This window comes from Amia ocellicauda, chromosome 14 (genome assembly GCF_036373705.1).
Source record: "Amia ocellicauda isolate fAmiCal2 chromosome 14, fAmiCal2.hap1, whole genome shotgun sequence".
NCBI lineage: Eukaryota > Metazoa > Chordata > Actinopteri > Amiiformes > Amiidae > Amia > Amia ocellicauda.
Window position 1 is genome coordinate 14,593,728 of NC_089863.1, and position 13,282 is coordinate 14,607,009.

Below are 13,282 nucleotides of genomic sequence, written 5' to 3' on the forward strand. Positions count from 1 at the left end.
CTCTAGAGGCAGTTCAGAGGAGAGCAACCAGACTTATTCCAGGTCCGAAGGGAAAGTCCTACTGAGAGACTGAGGACCTGAACCTTTTCACCCTGGAACAGAGGAGACTACGTGTGGACTTGATCCAAGTCTTCAAAATCATGAAAGGCATCGACCACATCAAACCAGAGGAGCTTTTCCAGATCAGCAGGGACACACGCACCCGGGGACACAAATGGAAATTGGGCTTCAAGGCATTCAAGACAGAAAACAGGAGACACTTCTTCACACAGAAAGTCGTCACAATCTGGAACAAACTCCCCAGCGAAGTGGTTGAAGTTAAAAATTTGAGAACATTCAAAATCAGACTAGATCACTCAGTTATTAATGGACACCAAACGAACACGATGGGTTGAATGGCCTCCTCTCGTTTGTAAAATGTTCTTATGTTCTTATATTGCACTTTATCTAGTTTTCATCGTATAACTTGCTTTTATATTGCTAGTACTCGTGTTGTTTATATTGATCGCTCCTATGTCCCTTCCCCTGAGATATTAACTATGACTTCACATCTTGTCTGCAATTATTAGCTCACAAATCTAGGATGTAGGACTTGTATTAACTATTTATTTTCTTATGGACTTATGTCATTTTGAATCTGTACTATGTTTTAATCTGTAATGCTAGACTATATTGCATATGTTATTTCTTATATTTTATAAGTCACCCTGGATAAGGGCGTCTGCTAGGAAATACACCGATCAGCCATAACATTATGACCACCTGCCTAATATTGTGTAGGTCCCCCTTTTGCCGCCAAAACAGCCCAGACCCGTCGAGGCATGGACTCCACTAGACCTCTGAAGGTGTGCTGTGGTATCTGGCACCAAGACGTTAGCAGCAGATCCTTTAAGGCCTGTAAGTTGCGAGCTGGGGCCTCCATGGATCGGACTTGTTTGTCCAGCACATCCCACAGATGCTCGACTGGATTGAGATCTGGGGAATTTGGAGGCCAAGTCAACACCTTGAGCTCGTGATTCATCAGACCAGGCCACCTTCTTCCATTGCTCCGTGGTCCAGTTCTGATGCTCACGTGCCCATTGTAGGCACTTTCAGCAGTGGACATGGGTCAGCATGGGCACCCTGACTGGTCTGCGGCTACGCAGCCCCATACGCAACAAACTGCGATGCACTGTGTGTTCTGACACCTTTCTATCAGAACCAGCATTCACTTTTTCAGCAATATGAGTTACAGTAGCTCGTCTGTTGGATCCTCAGGGGTCTTACAGTGCCTAATTAACCCCAGACCTGTCAATACTAGCATCTGCAACTCCAACTACATATGCATTTAATAAGTACTTTTGAAACCCCTTTGGTATCCAATCCTCGTTGCCAAAAACTGTAGAAGAATATTTTTTTCCAAAAATGCAGTCCAGATTCAGGAATATACAGGTTATTTATTATGAAGAATGTCTCCCTAACTCTGAATTCAGACCATCATTTGCCATACATTCATGCACTCCATGTAAGGAACATGCAAACAAAGCAGATTTTAACAGAAACAATTATCACACATTTTTATTTGTTTATGAGTTTATTATTGGCTCAGGAAATCATTCTATATTCAGGACAGATGTACCTTGTAGGTGGTATTGTGGGTTAATATATGTATGAATAGTCAAGCAGCAAAGGTATGTGTTGTGGAGCTAATGAGTAATGCGGTCTGCTTGTATTGTGGGATTGTACTGTCTGTAAAGCCCATGATGACCAGGCAACAGAGGTCTTGGTGAAATTGCTTACAGCAGACACTGCCAGTCCTTACTATGGACAGGGATTAGTATTGTAAAGCACAATTCAATTTATTTCTGATTATAGGTTTGAATTTTCATTTTACCAGTTAATGAAAAGCATACAATATTTAAGAAAGTGCATCTATTGTTTCTATAATATGACCATGTCCAGCTTACCACGAATCAGACGCGTCACATTACAAGTTTAAGCTGCAGAATTGTTTACTATCATTGGACTCATGTCAAGGCAATCTGAAGTTCAGTATTTAAAAGTTACAAGCTGTTCAACTGTTGTTTACTATTATTTTGTTCATATAATCAGAAGTATTAAAATAAGCGCTGGCTACTAATGTATTCATGTATTATGAATTAATGAATTAATATATACAGATGAATGATTAAGTGTAGTGTCATAAGACATATATAGTACACTGAACCATTCATCTTTATATTGCGTACTGTACTTACTAGTCAGAAATGTGTAGCATGCAGTATGTACTTTTGCAGTATGTATTATGTGGTAGGGTAGTATTTTGAATACAGCCTATTTAAATTAAACTTTGGCTGTATTCAAAACCGGATACTAACCATACTACAAATTATTATTATTATTATTATTATTATTATTATTATTATTATTATTATTACTATTATTGGTGGTGTCAATGTTATCCATGGACACCTTAGTATTTGCCGCTATTCATAAATTACACATATGTTGTCAATGTCATAAAAAAATGTGGTTATGAATAGTTCAGTTATAAACGTCAGTACATTGTGATTTTTCACATTTTGCTCACTTAGTACAGTACTATCCAGTTAGTCTGCAGCAGGAGTAGGTCTAAGTTAGTCCCGTACTTAGTCTCCCCTAGAGGGCCGCAGCTGTGATTTTGAGTTTCGTTGCAATGGAGACCCTTTAATTTCAGCCACCAAGCTCGTTGCAATGGGTATTAAATTTGTGGACCAGATTAGCACAGAGCTGCGCACTAACCATCTCCAGTCAGTGCTGCTTTCAGTTTGTCGCAATTGTCTTAAAAGTGCTTTCCCAATGGGCTTTACTGTCCTCTGGTGTTCACTTCCCAGCATTACATCATCGCTCTTCCCTCATTTTCCTAGAAACATAGCTAGTCGAGTCCAGTGTTGCAGTGACAGAAGCAGACATGCTATGTTATGTGAATCAGTGCTTTATTAGCCCTAGTGTTCAGTGTACAGTGTGCAGAAAGAGACTGTAGCACAGTACTCACACACTCACACACAGAGAGACAGCGATCTACACCTCATTTCTTTCACACAATTGCCTAAATATACGGGTATTTAAATATGTGGTTAGTTGTATTCTAGCATTGTATTGTATTATATTGTATTATACTGCACTGTGCTGTATTTTAACTGCACTGTACTACATTGTGTACTAACTGTCCTGTTTAGTACTACAACGTATACAAACTCGATATCCCTCCCCCCCGCTCCTCTCTCCCTTTGTCCTTCTCTCTCTCCCTCCTTTCTTCTTTCCCTCTCTCCAAACTGCCCTGCCCGCCCCCACCACCCGAGAAGCTGTACTCTGCTTTGTGGTGCATCACCAGCCTGTTGTTGATGAAGTAGAAACTGTCAGATCTGGTCTCAAAAGGGTGGGCAATCATCTCTTCAACTGAGGAGAGAGAGAGAGAGAGAGAGAGAGAGAGAGAGAGAGAGAGAGAGAGTCTTAGTGCAGTATGTGTACAGCATGAGACAATTTTGAGAACAGTATATACATATATAAATACTGAGTATAGTATAGTGTTAGTATATTGTGTATTTGAAGTATGTATAGAGTTATTACTGTGTGAGTGCAATGTCTGCAGTGTCTGTGCACTGTGTGTACAGTATGTGTTCAGTGTGTGTGTGCAGTGTGTGCAGCGGGTGTGCAGTGTCTGTGCAGTGTGTGTGTGCAGTGTGCGAGTCTTGTGCACCTGTGCAGGGGTCGAGCTCCGGCAGGGTGTAGATGTGCTCGCAGGTGTTGCGGCTGTTGGGAATGCAGAAGCCGATCTCGAAGTCGAAGCTCTTGAGCAGCTGGTCTCTGAAGTAGTGCCTCTCGATCAGACGGAACCTGTTCACTGCCCTGCTGCCCACCGTGAACTCCACACTGCAACACACACACACACACTGTGAACTCCACACTGCAACACACAGACACACACACACACACACTGTGAACTCCACACTGCAACACACACACACACACACACACACACACACACACACACACACTGTGAACTCCACACTGCAACACACACACACACACACTGTGAACTCCACACTGCAACACACACACACACACACACCGTGAACCCCACACTGCAACACACACACACACACACACACACACACTGTGAACTCCACACTGCAACACACACACACACACACACACCGTGAACTCCACATTTGAACACACACACACACACACACCCACACACACACACTGTGAACTCCACACTGCAACACACACACACACACACTGTGAACTCCACACTGCAACACACACGCACACCGTGAACTCCACACTTGAACACACACACACACACACACACACACCATGAACCCCACACTGCAACACACACACACACACCGTGAACTCCACACTGCAACACACACACACACACACACACACACACACACACACACCGTGAACTCCACACTGCAACACACACACACACACACACACACACACACACACACACTGTGAACTCCACACTTGAACACACACACACACCCACCCACACACCGTGAACCCCACACTGCAACACACACGCACACCGTGAACTCCACACTTGAACACACACACACACACACACACACACCATGAACCCCACACTGCAACACACACACACACTGTGAACTCCACACTGCAACACACACACACACACACACACACACCGTGAACTCCACACTGCAACACACACACACACACACACACACACACACACACACACACTGTGAACTCCACACTTGAACACACACACACACACACACACACACACTGTGAACTCCACACTGCAACACACACGCACACCGTGAACTCCACACTTGAACACACACACACACACACACACCATGAACCCCACACTGCAACACACACACACACTGTGAACTCCACACTGCAACACACACACACACACACACACACACACACACACACACCGTGAACTCCACACTGCAACACACACACACACACACACACACACACACACACACACTGTGAACTCCACACTTGAACACACACACACACCCACCCACACACCGTGAACCCCACACTGCAACACACACACACACACACACTGTGAACTCCACACTGCAACACACACACACACACTGTGAACTCCACACTGCAACACACACACACACACACACACACACACACTGTGAACTCCACACTGCAACACACATACACACACCCACACACACTGTGAACTCCACACTGCAACACACACACACACACACCGTGAACTCCACACTGCAACACACACACACACACACACACACACACACACACACACTGTGAACTCCACACTTGAACACACACACACCGTGAACCCCACACTGCAACACACACACACACACACACACACACACACACACACACTGTGAACTCCACACTGCAACACACACACACACACACACACTGTGAACTCCACACTGCAACACACACACACACACACACACACACACACACACACACCGTGAACCCCACACTGCAACACACTCACACACACACACACACACACACACACACACACAACTCGCAGCTTCACACTGAATCACACCACAGCTCTGGTCAGCTCTGCATGGCATCACACACACACACACACACACACACTGTAAGGTCCAGTACAGACACACAGTGCAATCCAGACACGGCCCAGTCCAGTCAGTCTATTACAGAGAGACTCACGTGGCCCCAATCTCTCTGAGTCTGAGGAAGTCTGGGGTGAAGTAGTAGCGAATAAACCTGCCAGGGTCAAGCTCTCTTACATCCTGGATCTCTGACAGAGAGAGGGGGAGAGGGGAGTGCAAGAGAGAGGGGAAAGAGAGAGAGAGAGAGATAAGCTGGGTCTTTTTACAGCTAGAGAGATACCCACACAGACAGGATGAAAGACAGACAGAGAGATAACCAACGTACAGAGGAGTAGGCCAGTGCTTCCTCAGACAGACAGACAGACAGACAGACAGACCATTGTTTCTGGTCCAGCAGACAGTGGGACACACAGACCTGTCGGGCAGTGTTTGCGTATCTCCAGCAGCACAGCTCCACTCGCCATGTCTCTGATCTTGAACAGGGAGAAGATGATGTTGTAGATGTTGTCTTCTGGAGTGCACAGGTAGCCTGTACAACACACACACACACGCTGAGGTCAACACACTTGCACACACAGCACATTGCAGGTACAGTGGCGTGTAGCTGCAGTCCACCTCTTGTTCACTAGAGGGCAGTGTAAATAAAGTTTACTGCATTGGCAGTACAGTGGAGTGCAGATACAATGAGAGACTTTTCACTAAGAGAAGCCAAACAGAAGCCTGAACCCCAACCCTAGCCACCACTATTCAAGTCTACACTCAATTCAGTTAGTAGAATCGCAACCCTAAATGTAACCAAAGGCTACGTCTACCAAGCACTCACTGAAATATGTAATCCTAATTTGAATACATTTTATATATGTATAATTTTTCTAAATTACTGAGCGATAATGCTACACACTAGGTTCTTAAGAGTCTAAGACATAAATGTGTACCTTAATCGATATCCTTATTTAAAACTTAGCTTGGTTAACTGAATGGAGTTAGTGTGCTGACGTATTTATTAGTTTTTACAATTGGTTACACGCATGTCTCAATACTGAGTTCACTTTTTCAAAACTCTTCACACAGTTCTCTTTACCAACATGTAGCCTGGCACTACAGTTAATCTCACACCCAAACTGCATTAAAACAATTCATACATGTCTCAAAATCAACTCATTCTACCATAACACTAGCAAAAGTTACGCTTTTGTACAACAAGAACACTTTGTCATGCATTAAACAATGACATAAAAACACTAACAAGTAGCATTGCAAGATGTATAATTTTGTCTTTGAAGTATCTTTGATATTTTACATAAACCAACACAAGAATGGCACCTCTGTACTGTATAGAATGTACTGCAGTATATTTTTGCATTGAGTAATTATAAAATACACAACATGAAACTACAGTAATTCCAGTAGCGCAATACAAAAACATGTCTGCACTATACATACACATAGGATATCTACCAATCTATACAGATAGAGAAATATCACAATGCTAGTCAACCCTGTGTTCTGCATTTGGCCACAAGTTCTCCACATCATACCTTATGTCCTCTCTTGCAATACACCTGGGAAAGAATCTCTTTGCATGCCTGATCCATCCCTGGTAATCTTCTGCAGATATCTCCAGGCATCCATCATGCATTGCATCCAGGAGGGATATCTGATCATGTGGATGGTGGTCATAAACTTTCCACCTCCATGAGGAAAATAATTCCTCTATGGGGTTGAGGAATGGAGAGTAAGATGGGAAGAAAAGTGATACCATCCATGTGATACCAAATGTTCTTTTGCTAGTGTTATGGTAGAATGAGTTGATTTTGAGACATGTATGAATTGTTTTAATGCAGTTTGGGTGTGAGATTAACTGTAGTGCCAGGCTGCATGCTGGTAAAGAGAACTGTGTGAAGAGTTTTCTCAAAACTCAGTATTGAGAAATGCATGTAACCAATTGTAAACAACTGTAAATGTAACAGTTTTGAAAAGTGTAACAGTATAGATGCAGTATACTGTAGTTACTTTACAGCATGCTGTAGTAAGCTGCAGTACTATAGAATGATGGGTACAGGTTGTACAGTACAGATACAATGCACTACACATATAGCATTAATATATTCTTGATATGCAACATGACATATATACTATGCTTTACAATACATACATACAAAAACACACACAGTTACCTGCAGTACTGGCTGTAAATCCCAGGACGACATTTGGGGTGATAGGTACCTCTGGGGACAACTCTGTTACCACCACGACATCTTCCCCCTGACCCTCTGTGCACTCCCCTGAAATCAGCCCGTTCCAGTCCTCCATTGCCCTCTCCTCCTCGCTACTGCTCTCCATCCCTCTCTCTTTCTTTTGCCTTTCTCTTTCCCTCTCTGTCTCTCTCTGTCTCGCTCTGTTTCCCCAGCTAAGTCGTTGACTTGCTCTCGCTGTTCATCTGTCTCTCTGTCTCTCTCTCTTTCTGTCACTGAGTCTGCTGTTGTGTGTTTATATCAGTTGTCTGCGTTATGCTACATATGCTCTCTAAAGTACTGTGTATATACTGACACACAGACAGAAAGACAGAGCTACAGACTCTGAGCCAAAGTAATATGCAGTCTTTGTGAATGAGTCAGAAGGAGATGGGACAGAGATTACACTGAATCTGATAAGGCTAATCCAATTAAGGGTGACACACAGTTCTATGGCAAGCCAGCAGGGATCAAATTCATGCCAGGTAGGGGCCGTGTGAGGGAGCTGGGGGAAGGGGGCTAGGGATGCGCTCACCCCTCTTACTACCATAAAAGTATGGTGACAAATCAAGTATTGGCAATTTAAAAGACACTGTATTTGTACATTAACACACTGAGTACCCATTGTTTAGTACACATCACTTAGAGCCACATAGGGATTTGCAGTTTTCACAACAGAGCTATACTATACTATACTATACTAGTCCCCCACACCACAAGAGGGCAATGTCGTCTCCCACAGACGAACTGGTCCACAGTCTTTATCAGCAGGAAGTGTGGCGGAAAGTGAGAAATGGGGTGCGACCGGTTCTGAGAATAAGAAGAGCAATTTGTGGGTGTTTCTTCTTCTTTATTAAAAAAAAAATGGAAGCGGTAGGATAGAAATGAAAAAGGTGGTGAGGTGGAGAGAGAGAGAGAGAGGGAGGGAGAGAGAGGGAGGGAGAGAGAAGTCACACTCTCACCACATCCTCTCCTGTTTTTCCTATCCGCTGCCTCCATGGCAACTGGGCTGGGTTGGCCATAGGTGGGGATGGGGCGGGTCGGTGTTGTGGTGTTAATGTATGACGTAAGGTGCAGTAATGACTGTGCATGTGTGGTCTGGCGGGGGGGCAGGGGGGAGTAACCAGAATGCACTGGGATAGACAGGAAGAGCGCACGCAGTCTCAAGAATTATGAAGCAAAAAGGAGAGAGAGACCAAGAGAGAGAGGTAGGCTGCTAGATTTATTCCATTGGGTTTATTCCATTGTCTATTTTTCACTGTCTGCTTGTCTCTCTGGCAGTCTGTCCTTGCTCTTATTTCAATTCCTGTCTGTCAATTTACCTGTGATCATGAAACCATTGTTTATAAGATAGGATAATACGATATCACAACAATGACTGCTACTTCTTCTAAAATTATCTGCAATGCTTCGCAACACCTCAATACAAACTCAGTGCATGTGTTGGTGTGTGTAAGAGAGAGAGAGAGAGAGAGAGAGAGAGAGTCTTTCACACTCTCCCTCTCTCTCTCTCTCCCTCTCTCTCTCTCTCTCTGCAGATGATGAGAAGTACAGTGCTAGCTCTCTTCTTCTCCCTGTCCCACTTCTACACTCTCTTCCCGCTCCCTCTCTCCTGGCAACATGAGGTCCTGGGAACCCCTGGCACAACGAGGGCCCCCCCAGATCGCATCGCCACCACCGGTGATGGTAACAACAGCCCCGACACAACTATTGCAGTTCATGGTGATGGTGGCCCAGCCAAGACTGCTGGCGAAGATAGCATCCTTAACAACACAACAGCTGGCCAAGTCCACAACCTCAACCGCAACAACAACAACAACAACATGGAAAAGGACAGTAATGATACACTGAACTCAAGCCCCAGTGGGCTCAACACAACCAGTGACGGCAGTGTCTCCTCCAGCTCTAGCGTACCCAGTTCCCTCCCGGACTTTCCCAATGGACTCAATGAACCCAGTGACCACAACAGTACCAGTATCTTCAGTGACTCCAGCACTCCCAGTTCCCCCCCAACCTTTCCTAATGGGCTCCAAGGCACAAGTGATGTCAGCAATACCATTAGCTCTACTGGCACCAGTTCTCCCCCAGTCTTTCCCAGTGGACTCAACGAAAGCAGGGACAACAACAATTCCAGCATCTCCATTTTCTCTCGTGCTACCAGTCCCCCTCTTGCCTTCCCTAGTGTACCCAACGAATCCAGTGACTACAGCACCACCAGTAACACCTATAGCTATAATGGTATCAGTTCTACTCCAGTCTCTCCTATGGAACCAAGCACCACCAGTGACTACAGCAATGGCAGGTTCTCTTCAAACTCCATCTCTACCAGTTCTCCACCAGAGTCTCCCACTGGACCCGGTGCCACCAGTGACTACAGGAATGGCAGGCTCTCTGGAAAATCCACATCTACCAGTTCTCCACCATTCTCTCCCACTGGACCCAGCAAAACCAGTGACGCGAGGCATGCTATTAACTCCACTACTACCAATTCCCCTCCAGTCCCTCCCAATGGACCCAACACCACTGGTGACTACAACACCACTGGGATCTTCAATGTGGAATGGGGCTCCACCTCTGACAATGGGGGTCCGGGGCCACGTGGTATCCACCTCACCTGTCTGGTCACCTTGTGGGCCCTATCAGTGACCGCCACTGTCTTTTTCGGCCTGACCGTGTTCCTGGCCATCCGCCTGTCTCAGCAGAGGCGCCTGGCGAGGTGGAGGTCAGCGAGGAAGACGCAGGGGGAGGTGGGGGTGAGCTTCAGGGGTCCCACGTTGTCCAGGAAGGAGAGGAGGAGGGAGTCACAGAGTTCCTCTCTGTGGCTGCAGCACCGGGTCACTCCGGAGGAAATTGCGGAGTTCTGGTATGCTGCCGGGTCTGGGCCGAGGTCATAGGCGGACTGGCCACGGGGCAATTCTGACAAACGCCAGAAGGGCTGGATCATTTTTTAGTTTGGTGGGCCGCTCGACTCCCGTGTGGGCCAGTCATCCCGTGTGGATTTCCAGACTGCAATTTCTGGTTGCCAAAACCAATCCCCCTGCCCCCCACCCCCGGACCGCACTTCACCAAGACCCCCCCACCCGGACCACACTTTGCCAAGACCCCCCCCGGACAGCACTTCACCAGCAGCCGCCCCCCACGAGTCCAGGGCTGTTATTTGGTCCCAGTCCACCTCTGGCTGAGGGAGAGAGGGAGGAGTGAGGGGCCAGGTTGGGCGTCGGGTTGGACAGCCTGAGAACCATGAGGGAGTGACATCACTGCAGCAGGCTCATAGCACACACTGAACCCTGGTCCACAGGAGCTCCGCATACAATAGACTCGGTTGTGCTGAAACCTGGACATTGGTCATTTAATCAGTGGGAAAGTACTGATGGAAATCAGTCTGAAGAATACTACCTAATGGGTCTTCTTTGACCTAGTCGCTAGCCTGACTTTTTCCTTTTCTCCACAGTGTGAACGAGGGACAATTATTCCTGTCAGGAGAGTCCATCCACATTATTATTATTATTATTATTATTATTATTATTATTATTATTATTATTATTATTAGTAGTAGTAGTAGTAGTATTGTTGCTATTGTTTTTGGATATACATAGTACTTGGTACTTATTTCACTCATTAACATGCAAATCAATTTATAACTTTTTTGAAATGCGTTTTTCTGGATTTTTTTGTTGTTATTCTGTCTCTCACTGTTAAAATACACCTACCATTAAAATTATAGACTGATAATTTCTTTGTCAGTGGGCAAACGTACAAAATCAGCAGGGGATCAAATACTTTTTTCCCTCACTGTATATATATTTATATGGTCTGTGTTACTTCCAGAAATTAACTTCATAAAAACATTTGTTATTATCATATACTGTAGAGTGCAATGTAAATCCCAGGAAGTCTTGGAGTTAGTTTTATATAATTTTCAAACATTATATTGATCCTTAACTTAAGTTTTTTAGTAATCTATGTCTGTTATTACAGCTACCAAAATCCTTACAGCTGTACTAGTTTTAGTAAGTAGTTTTGTAGCAGTTTCTATGACATAGATTAAAGTCTAATATACAGTATTGACTGAACATTTTGTATGGATATGTTCATTATAGCCATATATATATATATATATATATATATATTAGTAGTTATAAAGTATTGCTAATTATCACATTTGAACAATTTACAAATTGATAAAGCATATATCTATGTAAAACTGCTGAGTTATGTTAATTTGCTATTCTGATGAAAGCACACTTGTACTGAACCAGGTAATCAATGCCTCAATCATTAGTATAATGGGTTGTGTGCGCCATGCATGTGTTCTATTGAGAAATTAGATATATGTTTACTCAATTTGGCTGCACCTGATTAGTTTACTTGCTTAAGGTCTTATATATCTATATCTAGTATGGTTTGCAATAATCACACAAAATGAAGAAAATAAATATGTGAAAACAAGCAAACTAACAGCTAAGTCATGTGCATATATTGTTCCAGAATTTATTTGACAAATCAGACATAACTAGCGCTTAATTCAGTCTATCATCACAGGTATTCCCATTTGTAAATAATCACAACTTGATGTCCAAATCACTTCCCTTCAAGAAGCAATGTCATTGCGTGTACTGTGTTTGTCTCAAGAGTTTCCTGAACGATGCTCTGTAATGCTAATGCTGCATTACTGCTCCGAAGAGAGCTGCGCACTGCATTTTGCACCAGACTTTGGCTGCTGTTATAGGAAGTCCTCTATTCTCTTTTGTAAAACACTTCTGTGAAATTTGAGATGGTGAAGAAGCCCTAGGCAGATCTGCCAAAGAAATACATAATACAGCAATAATAATAACTTATCACAAAACAACTTATTACAAAAATAATAAAATAACAACACTTCAATTAATCAGCCTCTTTTGAAGTTATTGATGAAGAATGCGCTCTGTGCTGTGGGTGTTGTTTGACACTACCTCATTTCCTCCCTGAGTGAGATAATACTTCTTGTAAAGCAGATTTGTCATTTCTGTGAGGCTGTGTCAAGAATGGGAGATGGGGGAGTTTGATATTTTACGTCAAAAAACAACTGCTTTTCTCTGCGAACTGCGATCTCGTTTTAATATTTACAGATAAGATTCAATGGCAGAATGGAGGACGTTGCTCAACAGAATTATACAAAATGTAAAGAGGTGTAATCTGTTAAAACTACTCAATGCACGTGTGTAATTCTACGCTGGAAGGTTCCTTATTTACATATTTATTTTATGCAAGGTATACAAGAATAAAATCATTACAATCAGTGTATCATTAATATTTTTCTTATTTATTATCAAAGTATACATAGTTTTGCAGTGTTAGTACTATAATACTTGTAGTGCATTGATGCCTACCAACACACAGTTTTGGGAAATTTTGAGTATGAATCAAACAGAAAAATGTAAATGTGTGTCAGTGCATGACAGCTCAGTA

General features: G+C 43.7%; 2 protein-coding genes across 2 annotated transcripts; one reads left to right on the forward strand and one right to left on the reverse strand.

Moving 5' to 3' along the window:
- Positions 1-1,587: 1,587 nt before the first annotated feature.
- Positions 1,588-8,211, reverse strand: LOC136768025 (protein unc-119 homolog A). The gene is made up of 5 exons (XM_066722082.1): positions 7,778-8,211; positions 6,016-6,129; positions 5,698-5,788; positions 3,719-3,891; positions 1,588-3,417 (listed from the first exon to the last, which is right to left on the reverse strand). Exons 1-5 carry the CDS (start codon positions 7,941-7,943, stop codon positions 3,200-3,202), a joined length of 762 nt encoding a protein of 253 aa, XP_066578179.1. The 5' UTR covers positions 7,944-8,211; the 3' UTR covers positions 1,588-3,199.
- Positions 8,212-8,946: 735 nt separating this feature from the next.
- LOC136768802 (protein rtoA) lies at positions 8,947-13,115 on the forward strand. The gene is made up of 2 exons (XM_066723176.1): positions 8,947-9,042; positions 9,373-13,115. Exons 1-2 carry the CDS (start codon positions 9,007-9,009, stop codon positions 10,726-10,728), a joined length of 1,392 nt encoding a protein of 463 aa, XP_066579273.1. The 5' UTR covers positions 8,947-9,006; the 3' UTR covers positions 10,729-13,115.
- Positions 13,116-13,282: the final 167 nt, after the last annotated feature.